Below are 13,327 nucleotides of genomic sequence, written 5' to 3'. Positions count from 1 at the left end.
CCAGGGCCAAATGGAGTCCCCTACCAGTTTTATAAAAGTGCACCTGATATCCTTACGTTTTTGTGGAGGCAATTAAGAGTAAGTTTGGGAGAAACAGTTTATTCTTGGAGCATAACGTAGGGCAGGAGGCATCCTTATTCCAAAGGAGAAAGAATCCTTCTACATGAGTCAGTTCCGGATGATCTCTCTCCTAAATGTAGAGGGGAAGATTTTCTTTAGTGTATAGAGATTAGCTAGTTATTTGGAAAGGAATAGCTTCATAGATGCTACTGTGCACAAGGCAGGAATATCAGGTTTTGCAGGGTGTTTAGAGCACACTAGCATGATTTGGCATCAGATTCAGACAGCCAAGATTAAGAAAAAATATTCTGAATTTAATGCATTTGGTTCAGTGCCACATAGCCTTATATGGAAAATATTTGATTATTTTAGAGTGCCTGTAGTTGTTGTTAACTTAGTGAGAGCATAATTACAGGATATTATACTGTGCCTAAGTACAGCAGGTTTCACAACAGGTTGGCAGAGGCTAGAAATAGGCATTATGGCAGGGTGTATGATTGCTCCATTAGCATTTACAACGGTGATGGAGATAATTATTAGAGCTTCCAAGTGGGTTGTAGGTGGAGAGATACGTCAGGATGGCATGCGCCTTACACCAATTAGGGCCTACATGGATGATATAACATTGGTGACTACAACAGTGCTATGTATAAAGAGAATACTTGAGAGACTTAATAAAATCTAAAGTGGGCTGGATGAAAATCAAACCTAGTAAGTCTAGAAGTATCTCAATAAGTAGAGGGAAATAAAGTGATAGAAAGTTTGTAATAGATGAAAAAAAAATCCAAAAATTAGAGAAAAGGCAGTAAAGAGTTTAGGTAGGTGGTACCAGGCAGACATGAATGATGGAGAGCAGGTAGTGCAGTTTCGGAAAGATGTTGCTGAGGGACTGGATAGAATAGATAGATCAGGGCTTCCAGGAAAGTTGAAGCTGTGGTGTCTGCAGTTTGGATTGTTTCCTCAGTTGATGTGGCCACTGTCAGTGTATGAAATTCCATTACCTGTTACAGAAAAAATGGAAATATTAGTTAGCTTTTACATTTGGAAGTGGCTAGGTGTTCCTAGATGTTTAAGTACTGTGGAACTATATGGGAAAGGCATACTCCAGCTCCCAGTATCTCGTCTAGTAGAGGAGTTTAAATGTAATAAAGTTAGGACAGAGCTCATGTTAGCTGGGAGTAAAGATGTGGTAGTTAGTAAGGTGGTTCCAAACCCAACCATGGGGAGGAAATGGAATCCAAGAATGTCAGCACAGGAGGCAGAAACAACTCTTAGACATACAGAGACTTTGGGTAATGTTCAGATAGGGAGGCTTGGCCCAGGCAAACGGTGTAATGTAGAGCAGGTACTAAGGAGAAGAGAAAGCTAGTTCTTGAGCATGATCATAGACAGGAGGAAATGTTAAGGGGTACAAAGGCAGTGGCTCAGGCTAAACAGGGACAGTGGCTGAATTGGGAAGGTGTAGAGAAGAAAAAGGTTAGTTGGAAAGAGCTGTGGATTATGGAGGAAAGGAGTATTAGATTTTTACGGGCAACACATAATGTATTGCCAACTCCCCAGAACCTAAAACTCTGGGTAAATGGAGACCCACTATGTTTGTTATGTTCAGGTATGCAACTCTAAGGCATACTTTGTCAGGCTGTAAGGTTAGTCTGTCGTAAGGCTGGTGTACGTGGCAACATAACCAAGTATTAAGAAGCTTAGCTGCAGGTATTGAAGATAAACAAAGGCAGGTAAATTTAGGAGGGTCGAAGGTGAAGAGAGTGGTAATTCAGGTTGTTTCGGAGGGAAATTGGACAATAAGGAAGCAAGGCAGTTTAGAGGATGCTTGTGATTGGGAAATGCAGACAGATTTAGAAAGAAAGCTTCTTGTTCCCCAGGAAATAGTCTCTACAAATCTAAGGCCTGATATAGTCTTGTGTAATAGTAGTAGAATGAGAGTCTATTTCATAGAGCTGACTGTTCCTTGGGAGGACTTAGTAGTAGAAGCATATGAAAGAAAAAAGCTTAGGTATGTGGAGTTGGGGGCAGAAGCAGAACAGGGAGGGGGTTGGGTGTAAGTGGACAGAGTGTGAGGTAAGTAGTGAAGGATATGTCAGATGAGGCAGTAAGGGCCAGTCAGTGGATTTGGATTAGAATAAGCAATAGTAGCTGGGGGCTCAGCAGGGGGTAAGGTAAATAGACTCTTGGGAGAAGCAAGGAAGAAATCCAGAATGTATTTAAGTGGAGGATGTGGCCCATGTGAGCCTTTTGAAACCAGGCAGCCATTTCAGGTGAGTTGGCGTGTATGGCATTGTATTTACTGGCATTTTTAGTGACTGTAGGACTATTTAGATGAGTTTTTGAGCTGAATCTGTGAGTGTCTCTTGTCCTGTCTCCACCTCTGGCACCCTCTATACTTTCATTACCCCCTACCTGAACCAGGGTTTGAATCCCATTCCTACTTATCTTTACCTCTTCTATTTCTACCCCCTACCCAAACCAGGGTTTGTATCCCAAACCCACTATGACTGGTGTGCAGTTGGTGAGAGGCTGGTGTAGCTTGCGGTTGTGGAAGAAAAGATGGTTGTTGTGGTATAAGGAGTGACTACGACGCCAGTGATCTAGCCTTCTGGAGGTGTCGTGGGCCCAACTAGATGAAACACTGATGAAAGGAAGTTCCCACCTGATGACCCCAATGACATGTTGGTCTGCACTGCTCACTGGTCTATATAGGGATTATAGGGATCAGGAAGTTCTTTATTAGGTACTGAACCAATATTAGAAGATTAAATGTTGAATTTAGGGAATTATTCACTGGGTCAATTTTCTTTTGTAGCACAAGTTTCTGGTGTTTACTTTGAACACACGTCTGACAAATATAATGTTTAATGTTTATGTATTTAGCAGACGCTTTTATCCAAAGGGACTTACAGGTAGGCAGATAGGGTAAGGGGGTCTTGCCTAAGGAAATATTTTAACAAATATACTTCATACAAAGTTTGCTTCACTCATTTCTACATGTAGTTCTGAGCCTTAAAATCAAAAGAAAATACATTTCTGAAACATACATTGTGGGAAAATGAGACTGCATAAAAAAAAGCTTAATTGTGATCAAGTTGCAAAGGTATGGAACTGGGGCCTCATGTACAAAGATTTGCGTGGATTTCCTACTGAAACATGGGGCATGCTCAAACCCAAATGCCCTCCCGCGCACAAAAATATCCGGATGTATGAATCTGTGTGTACGCATGAATCCAAGCACATCTCCTTTTTACCTCCCAATCAACGTGGAATTGAGCGCACATGTTGGAGTACCCGACTCCTCCCTGTCCACGCCCCTACTTAAATATGTAGCGGATGTGAAGCAGAGACTGACTGCCCACCGCTGAAGTGCGGCCAAAACAGGTGGGGAGGGGGGGTTGAACAGTGAGTCGGCACAGTTATGGGTGACACTGCTCTCCAAGGTGCTCTGATTATCTCAAAGGTAAATACCTATGTTTTTGTGTAACTCCCAACAAACGTGTTCATACAGCAATCTATAGTGCAGAAGTGCGCCGGGGAAAAGGTGAGGCTGATTAACTTTACGCACTGGGTTATTAACATTTGCACACAGAGACAATCAAGGGCTTGTTAGAAAGATCTTAAGGGGGAACGCCGGTATTTTTAAACCTAGACCTTATTTCTGGCATCGATCGCGAGTTATCTAAATAGCTCCCGAAGGATGTCGACTTTCGCCAAACTGTTCTCGGTGAGTAGATAAACGTATTTCATACCAGAAATAAGGTCTAGGTTTAAAAATACAGGAGTTCCCCTTTAAGCTGTAGTTTAACCAGCAAAAAAACAGCAATTTACTAACTTTAACCACCAACTAGTAATGATGTTGTGAAAACGGGATAGAAAATGGGGACAATAATATTAGGACATATACACGAATAAAGTTACTCACCAAGAAGCCACCTTGTAGTCTGTTCCCAACAATGCTGTTACTCAGAATGTATGAATCGTGCGTTGAACCAGGCCACCTCACCACAATGTTGGTTAATTGCATTTGCGCTTCACCTATGATCTGTGCATTGATCAAATGAAAATGTTACCTGTTGACATATACAAATGTATCATGTGATGGCGCTTTTATAGCAATGTGTGTGCAGTCGTTAGCTCCGACTACATTAGGAAAACCGGCTCTCGCTTCAAATTGCGGTTTAATGTTGGGCTATTCAACTGCATTGTATGGGAATTTGATTTACATGGCTGAGATAATTCGGATAATTCTGTCCCACTCCGCTGTCATGGCTTGGCTCAGGCTTGACTGACACAGTCTCAATCAGTTGGCCAGCTCCCTCTGGAATGCCCCAGTTGCTAGGAACCCCAGTGTGCACATCACCTGAGGGCACAAGCGGAGCATGGCTCCTCGCTGTGTTGCGCACCGGCCGCAGCTCTGCACACAGTTCCAGGAGGATTGCCCTCAAAACGGCTGATGAACCAGTTGTCATCATGTGCCAGCACATCCTCTCTGTCTCTGAGTACACGCTCTCTTCGAATTGCACCATTTGCAATGTCTTCTAATACCGCTAAAGCAGCCATTGTTTTTAATAGTATGCATTGCACCACTTTGCGCATGCTTTTATATCCATTCGTGTAATTGCACACATGGGTGTGTTAATTGTTCATTTGTCTTAAATGTGCACATCACTGTCTGAGGAGAAATTGTGTTCACATTTATTTATTATAGTTTCCCAACATCACCTCTAAATGTCGCCAAAGAATCATTAGCTGTAGAAAAGTACGCACACCAGCCCTGAACTTGGCGTGAGGCACCGCACATTTCCACGGTCATTTCGCTCTTGATACATCTGATCGTTGACGTAAAAAAAGTGCGTTCGCCACTTTTTTGTGAGTACACACGCTTTGTACATAAGGCCCCTGTTCTTTTGTGTTTTAGAATGTCATTGCTTACAATCATTAGGGAAATAAGGTCATTGCACATTGCTTGACAGTTCAATCATAACTGCACATTGCTCCCTTCTGCCCTTTGCCAATTTGGAGTGGTTGTGTTTACAAGTCACCATAAAAGATTGTGGCTTTGAATGCCTATAAGCCTGAGAAAATTGTTAACATATATATTGCAGAAAAATATGTAAAGTTAAACATCCCATTTATAAAAAACAAAAATAAAAAACATGTTAGGGCTTATCTCCGGAGAGCCCCAGCTCAATTGAACCCTTGATTATAATATAGTTTTGCTTGGTGGGTCCAAATAATAATGTATCTATTTTTGCACATATTACAGGCCTTTGATGGCTTTGCCGAACTTGGCATTTCCCGACTGATGGAGCCTTCAGACATGGTCACGATTGCAGTTCCTGACCGTCTCATTATTATGACTTACCTCAACCAGATCCGTACCTATTTCACAGGCCAGGAGCTCAATATTCTTAACATAGAGAAGGACAGCAGTGAGTCTAACTATGCCGTAACAGGGGGCAAAAAGGACCAAGAGGACCCAGAGGCAACCATTCGCTATTGCACCCAAAGACTCCAGGAGGAAGGTCTAAGTCTTGAGATAATTGGTAATGTAAGCAATGCAGAGAATGAAAGCAAAAGCAGTAAGGATGTGGTTCCACCGCCCAGAACCAAACGTTTGAAAGTTCCTGGGGCGGGAGCAACAAGTGCGGCTCAATATCCAGTTGCACCGCCAAGAACTAATTTCCTGTCCAAGTCGAGTTTCTCTCATATCAAAGATGCTGATCTTGTCAAGAAGCATAGGTCACAGCATAGAAGTGGATCAGTAGATGAAGGAGACATATCAATGGTATGATGCTTACAACCTTATTAATTCTGTATATTTGTCTTTCTTTTCTTTTACTCACCTGAGATATGTAAGAATTCTTGTCCATCTCCATAGGCCGTTGCAGGGCAAGACCGGAGGGAGCCAGAAGTTGGTTAGATTTGTTTTAGTTTTTCTGTTTTTTGTTGTCAACTGTAATTTTTAACACAAGTCTTTTTTTTGTTTTTTATTTATTACACATTTTTGTTTGGGTTTGTAGTTGTTGAAATGTTGTTTGTCCTTGTGTTTGCAGAGAGAGCAGAGGCTGTAGTTGAGGAGGAGATACCAAAAAGCCAGGTCAGTTTACTGGCACGTGTTTAATTGTCCTAAAATGCTACTGTTTGAAGCCAACTCCAAATTTGGGATGTCTGACGATTCCTGAAGAAACTTGTTTTTTTCTTATATTCTCATGGGTTTCATGCTCATCATCATGTACCTTTTTTTAATTTTCCCCACTGGAGGATGAATAAAGTATTTTTCTATTCTATTCTATTCTATTCTAATCCAAAATGGTGTGTGTGTGTGTGTGTGTGTGTGTGTGTGTGTGTGTGTGTGTGTGTGTATGTGTGTGCAATTGTGTGTACATCAATATATCTAGGACCCAAACCAATATGTGCTGAATCAGATGGAAGCCCTGGAAGCAGAACAAAATCACATTGATAACAGGGCATGTGTGGTGGAGAGGCAACTCAGAAAGTTACTGGAAACAGGTAGAGTACCTCATGGCTGCCAATGGATGAACAATAATTAAAATGTGGGTTTACAAATTAATATTATGTCAGGAAAAACTGTCAACGGTCAACCTCTGTACTTGCCATATCTGAGCCACCTGCGGCACCAATCCATGTTCCCGAGGGGGTCCCGGAGTAGATCGCTCCTTCATCAATTCTCAAGGGTGTCCTGGAGAGGGACGCTCCAATGTATGTTCCTGAGTGGGTCCCGGTGAGGGACGCTCCTCCATCTGTTTCTAAGAGGGTTCTGGAGAGGGACGCGCCAACCTCTACCCGAGTGAGCCCATGACTCTACGCCATCGGTTCCTGCTTCTGTGTCCGAGGGGGGCCAGAGTGGGGTCTTCTCAATCACTCTGAATACCTGGCTCCTTAAGGCTTCTGCTCTACTTGACGTCTGACCACCCGCCTGAGAAGCTCCTGCTCCACCTGATGTCCGTCTGGCTGCCTGGTCATTCTCTGTCCAACCTATCCTTCTGACCCTCTCCCTGATTCCCAAAAGGATCTAAGCCCACAAAATGACAATTTGGCTCAGCAGAAAAATTGCAAATTTTCTAAATTAATTTTTTCCCCTTATAATCTTGTATGTGGTATCAAAATTAAGATATGGATCACAATAAAAACCTAAAATTAAGTGTACAATGATATTTTGTACAATGATATATATAGTTTTAAGTAACACACCTGAAAGTGGTACATATCATAAAATCCTTCTTGGTATACATTTGGTGTGTGTGTTTGGGCGTGTGTGTGCGCATCCGTACATATGATCTGGCAGTTATCAGTTACCCTCTTGGTATACACACGTGGACAAAATTGTTGGTACCCCTGTAAATGGAAGAAAAACCCACAATGGTCACTAAAATAACTTTAAACAGACTGAAGTAATAATAAACATTTACTGAAAATTAAAGGGGAACTCCGGTATTTTTAAACCCAGACCTTATTTCTGGCATGAAATACGTTTATCTACTCACCGAGAACAGTTTGGGGAAAGTCGGCGTCCTTCAGAAGCTATTTAGATAACTTGCAATCCATATAACGATTGAACGGGGTATTTCACTAATACTTTAAGACGAATGAATGAAGGAACGCGTACTAGTGCTCTGTAAGCACAAACCTACTGTTATATGGCTACTTACAGCTATCGGAGAGCTAACGAAGGAAATTCTACACACTCCTCTACTGGGACGACCAAACAGCAGAGTAACTACTTTTGTCAGCTGCTGATATTAAGAAATCCTGTCAGTGGCTAGAAAGGATGGTCTGAAGACATCGCAGAGTACTAATTATGGCAGCATAAGGACAGGTGCTGTGTACAAAAATGATAGAGGCCAGGGTCTACCACACTAGACAGGACCCCTAGTGCAGGCTGTGAAAAGAGGTCTCCAATGTACTCCTGTACATATTAGGGTATAAGATGCACGCAGTCTTGCATACATGGATGGCCATAATCAAGTGGCTGAAGTGTACAAGAATGTCTACACCCATATTGGGTTGGAAGTTCCAAAGTCAAAGTGGGAGATACCTCCAAAGGTTGTTTAGAATGTCAAAGCTAAGACTGTTTGATACAACAAGATCCAGACTGATAAACTGGTTATGGCTAACATTGTGATGATTGGCAAACTATAGAAGAAGATAGTAGGGATAGATGTAGCAATACCAAGCGACAGCAACATCAGAAACAAGGAACATGTAAAAGAGGAAGTTGAAAAGAAATTGAATTGAAGACAAAAGTGGAACAGTGGAAATGGGAGCACTCAGGGATGTGATAGACCGGGAGAATGGTTCCAGTATGTCCCAGGAATATCAGAGATGTCTATCTAGATGAGCACAGTCCTGGGAACAGCTAACATACTGCATAGAAGCCCCAAGCTCCCAGATCTCTGGTGGAGGACTTGAGCTTGAAAGGACTACTGTCAACATGGGGGAAATGTACGGGGTAATGTAATACATGCAGGGATTTTTTTTACAATTGCATACCAATGGTGAGCATATCAGGGTCAGTATGGGGTTTGGTATCTTACCCAAAGACACTTTGAAAGGTGTCCACTTACCTTAGGATGATCACTCTGCCAAAGCTCTATAATAAAAAGAACAGACGGAGATCATACATGTTTTTTTTTTCCTGCAGGCAGTGACAAAGTGGAGGAGGAGAGGTTGATTCAGGAATGGTTTACACTCGTCAACAAGAAGAATGCTTTGATTCGGAGGCAGGACCATCTGCAGCTCCTGTAAGACACTGCTGGTTAATCAGAAAAAAATGCCCTATAAAGAATAGAATTTCTTCTTTTTTTATTGTGATAAAGTGTACTCTTACAAAAGACAGCCAACAAACAAACAGGTATATGTATGATTTTAAAAAAAAAGTATTTACACAGGGTGCACTGTCTCTCACCCAATGACAGCTGAGATAGGCTCCAGACCCTGTGGGTATTGAAAATGGATGGATGGATGTTTTAGACCACTCTTTTATAAACACTGTCTTGTATCATGTAATGTATTTTTGTTATTAATACCATTAACATTAACAGGCTGGAAGAACAAGATTTGGAAAGAAGATTTGAGCTGTTAAACAAAGAGCTGAGAGACATGATGGCAATTGAAGGTACACCTTTCTAGCTACACTTCCATAGAAACTATGCAGAAAACAGATATTCAAATTGTCCAGATTTATACTCGGACTATAGCCTTGCACATGTGTTGAATACAAAAATCTGCTTAATTTCTGGGAGTTATTTAAATTATGTTTGACTGCAGCTTTTAATGAGGGATAAGCACCTTAAAAATTGGAGATTCTCTAAAAACCTCTCTGCTTGAAAATTAAATAGATTTTAATTTGGCACTTAAAAATCCAGTAATGATAGTTATGTTGAAATGTTTGATTTTGCTCAATTACAATAATATGTGAGTTAAGCTCACAAGTCAGCTTCTGTTTTATAGCACTGACATATACCTGAATACTTAGATATCTTGCAGCATCCTGCATGTGGTAATACTTGTTTATTAATATCTGATGGTGGTCTAGGACCCCTGCTCTTGACAGCTCAGTTGTCAGGATCATTTAACTTCCACTATACTAAAATTTAAAATTTTCTGTCTTTCAATATAAAAATTCTCTTCTGCCTCAATTCTGTTTAAATGTTTTATCCTGTTGCTTTGTGCTGCAGAATGGCAGAAGACTCAGGCCCATAAACACAGAGAGCAGCTGTTGCTCCAGGAGCTAGTATCCCTGGTCAACCAGAGGGATGAACTGGTCCAAGATATGGATACTAAGGAGAGAGGGTACGACACACATGCAATGTGCGAAAACATGATAAACAGTTAAAAATATCTTGCAATTATCTTTAAGTGGAATGCTTTCAAATAGTGCTTTTAGTGCATTAGAATGTGTTGAGATATGTCTGACAAATATCCAATAGATAATCATCTATATAAATGTTTTGCCTTCATTTCAATAACAAGGTACATGTTCAAGTGAAAACAGCATGAGCATGATATACCTGGTGTTAATGTTGCGTCAGCTGAAGCCTTTTGAAGGTCTCAAGCCTAGTTTTTTCTTTGCTTTTTCTGGTCTTAATGGCTGTATACGCTGAAGAAGCTCGTCAAATTGTCCTGTTGACAATCGAAAGTATCGAAAGTGCATTTGTTCACCCACGTCCCTCAGGGGGTGTACCAGTGTTGTAAATTCACCTGTTCAGCCTCGACCGGTTTAGTGGTTGTACAGACCACCTCAGCAAACATTTGCAATATAAGCATTTGTTCTTCAATATTCATGAGCTCTAACTGCAAATACAGCTGCTCCACCTCAGTTGCCATTATTTACTGTTGTTAACTGTGACCGAAAGAAAAAGCAAGGATTCGGCTATAACCCCTGAAACCACACAAACACATAGCCACACCCCCTTAGTGGTATGGTGAATTGCAGAGCAATATGTTCCCTCGATGCAGAACTTTGAATGCTCAATGACCACGTCACGTCCTACGCCATCGACGTGACGCAGAAGCATAAACTCGGCTTTACTAATGTATGAGGCAGGCTTTGGTGGAAGAAAAGAGGTTGCTGCATATACACAGTCTTTCGCTAACACTTACTTTGATAGTTTATAGTCTATTGACTCTGCACTTCTGAGTCTGGGGGTAGATGTAAGATACATTTCCATGAGAAGCTGGCTTCATCAGTCAATAAGGATGGATGCAAGTGGGCAGCACCCAGTTTGAGACTTTGCATAGGAGGTGGAGTCATCTTAAGGAATGACGTACTTTTGAAATGAATTAAATGAGGACCTTTCAAACAAACCCTTATCCTCAGGACGGAGGACATAGCTGGGCCCTCCTGTAACTGTGCCACCCCACGAATGGTTCTGGGGTCCATTGTAAGGTCAGTTTTCCTCTGTTGCGAATGAAGACACTTTCACCTGGGAGCAGGGGTGCCATCTTGGCCTGCCGATTGTGACTGTCCTGATCCTGTTCTTGTAGTAGCTAAGCGTGTTTCTTGGCACTCTGATATGCATGGTTCTATGCATGGATAGGCTTTATACTGTCTCATCAAGCCTTTCAAGGTATAAGACTCCACTGCGGGGCTCAGACCTGTGGCCCAATTGATTAGGTTTCGGGCATGCCTTCCAAGCACAACGTAGTCCAAAGTCATCTTTGTGGGGCTTTGAATGGTAGGCCTGGAGGAGTGCTGGCAGTCTATCGGGCCATTGTGTCTGACAGCAGTGCAGCTGCTGTAGAAGCTCCTCAGAACTGAGCTTCCAAGTCCAGCTTTCCGCAGCTTTCTGAAGAAGTAGAGATGCTGGTGGACCTTCCTGACCAGGCGAGAAGTGTTAGCACTCCATGTGAGGTCATTGGATATATGCTAAGGAGGGGATGCTTGTCCCTTCTAAAATCCACCACCATCTCCTTGGTCATCTTCACATCGATGCAGAGGTTGTTTTCTCTGCACCACTGCACCAGGTGTTCCACCTCCTCTCTATATTTGGACTCATCATTGTTTGTGATGCGTCCGACTACTGCTGTCGTCTGTGAACTTCACTATATGACAGCTAGGGTGTCTCGCCAAGTCATACGTCAGCAGAGTGACGCAGAGTAGGAGCCCTGGGGCAAGCCAGTGCTGAGGGTGATGGAGGAGGAGACAGTGTTATGGATCCTGACAGTCTGGGGTCTGTTGGTCAGGAAGTCCAGGACCCAGTTCCACAGTGTGGGACAGTCCAAGAGAGGAGAGCTTCTGCACCAGGCTGCATTTCATGCCCTTCCACATGTCACCACACTTGGAGATGAAGCCAAGGACAGAAGAGGTGTATTCCTCCAGGTACAACTTTTCCCAGCTGTTTCTCTGAAGACCTGGCTGGGGTGTGTGGCCCTTGGGGCTGGGGAGGTTTCTCCAGTGAGCTGTGTCCTCACTTCCTCCAAGAGGTTGGCTGAGATGGCCTTCATCTGCTCCATGATCTCCTTCCCCACTTCTCCAATTACCTCTGTCTGAAGTTCAGCCTGTATCTGACTTTTCAGTTTCTCCACAGCTGGTGTGGCTATGCTCCTTGGAGTTGGGACTGTGACCCTCTGGGAGAAAATGGCTGCCTGGCCATCTTGTAGTTCCTGTTCCAGAGCCCGTGCATGTTTGCAGGTGTCTGAGAAGGTAATGCCTTTTTTGCGCAGCAACTGTCAGCTCAGTTCTTGTTTCACCGGTCCTGGTGGTAACCCGACCATTAGCTGGTCCACCAGGAGATCTTAGCTGTTCCCAGAACCACCTTCGTCCAACTCTCGCCATTTGGAAAAGAGTTCTTGCAGTCTTAAATGTACCAACACTTTCTTCAGGCGTCTGTTTGCAACTAAAAAACTATCTCGAAGCTGCGCTCTAGTGGCTAGCTTGGCATACAGTGTCTGTAAAGCCTCCATTACCTTCTGTCCAGTGTTGTTCCTCTTATTACTTTGACCAACAAGCTGCAGCTCACGCTTAGCCTCCCCTTCTAAGGCACTTAGGACAAAATCAGCGTGCTGCTGCTGGCTCAATCCTTGTGCCTTAACACGTGACAAAAATATACCTTCCTCAGGCGTTAAAATAATTTTTAAAACATTTTAAAAAGATTGCTTTCCAACGAGCTAAAATGGCAATAAATAGGATCAAGTGTAACTGAGAATAAGATTAAGAGTGACTGTAGGCATAGAGCTAAAAACACAGGCACTAACTGTGCCCTCTGTAAAAGAATAAAGTCCAAAGCTTGTCAAGCATTTAAAGAGTTACAGTCCTTCTGCACTTTTCGAAGGAGGTGGTCCGAACCGGTCATGGAGCTAGGTAAGTCGTTTTTCATGCGCCTTGCCACACCTTATACTGCCATACCTGGTGCACCGCTGGACAGACCTTAAGTGGTACAATTGTTTCACTAGAGGTAATTATCTGACACGCCCGCCACCGGAACAAGCTTTTCGACTTTCCTTCACTTAGCTTCTTGCAGGCGTTGTATCATGTTCCTCTCTTGTTTCCCGTCTGGTTCACACTGGCACTGTCTACCGTCCCCATTCGTGAGGTAATCTCTGCGGTACACTCCGACACTGTGCATGTAGCAGGGTTTTTGCTTCTCCCAGCACATCCGCTGCACTCCTCCTTCCTGTTCTCTTGTCAGTCCATAAAATGTAAAAAAGGACAAGAATTTTTTGCTTAAAAATGTCCCACCCTGACATAAAGGTGGAAAAAAGTTTTACACTTGCTAGTTACTTTAGGCACCCTAGT

At 42.8% G+C, this 13,327-nt stretch overlaps 1 protein-coding gene across 3 annotated transcripts in view; it reads left to right on the top strand.

Moving 5' to 3' along the window:
• Positions 1–13,327, top strand: part of ehbp1l1a (EH domain binding protein 1-like 1a) — a 99,078-nt gene that overhangs the window by 74,089 nt on the left and 11,662 nt on the right. For all 3 annotated transcript variants that reach the window (XM_072375857.1, XM_072375856.1, XM_072375855.1), the window contains 7 exons: positions 5,333–5,854; positions 5,948–5,984; positions 6,123–6,166; positions 6,468–6,579; positions 8,732–8,831; positions 9,132–9,205; positions 9,768–9,882. In XM_072375857.1, coding sequence (XP_072231958.1) covers positions 5,333–5,854; positions 5,948–5,984; positions 6,123–6,166; positions 6,468–6,579; positions 8,732–8,831; positions 9,132–9,205; positions 9,768–9,882 — 1,004 coding nt within the window. The remainder of the gene's footprint in view (positions 1–5,332; positions 5,855–5,947; positions 5,985–6,122; positions 6,167–6,467; positions 6,580–8,731; positions 8,832–9,131; positions 9,206–9,767; positions 9,883–13,327) is intronic.

The sequence above is a fragment of the Leuresthes tenuis genome, unplaced genomic scaffold (genome assembly GCF_036924035.1).
Source record: "Leuresthes tenuis unplaced genomic scaffold, fLeuTen1.0.hap1 SCAF_22, whole genome shotgun sequence".
Classification (NCBI taxonomy): domain Eukaryota; kingdom Metazoa; phylum Chordata; class Actinopteri; order Atheriniformes; family Atherinopsidae; genus Leuresthes; species Leuresthes tenuis.
The sequence above is the reverse complement of the archived record's forward strand: the minus strand, read 5'-3'. Positions and strand labels throughout refer to the sequence as shown.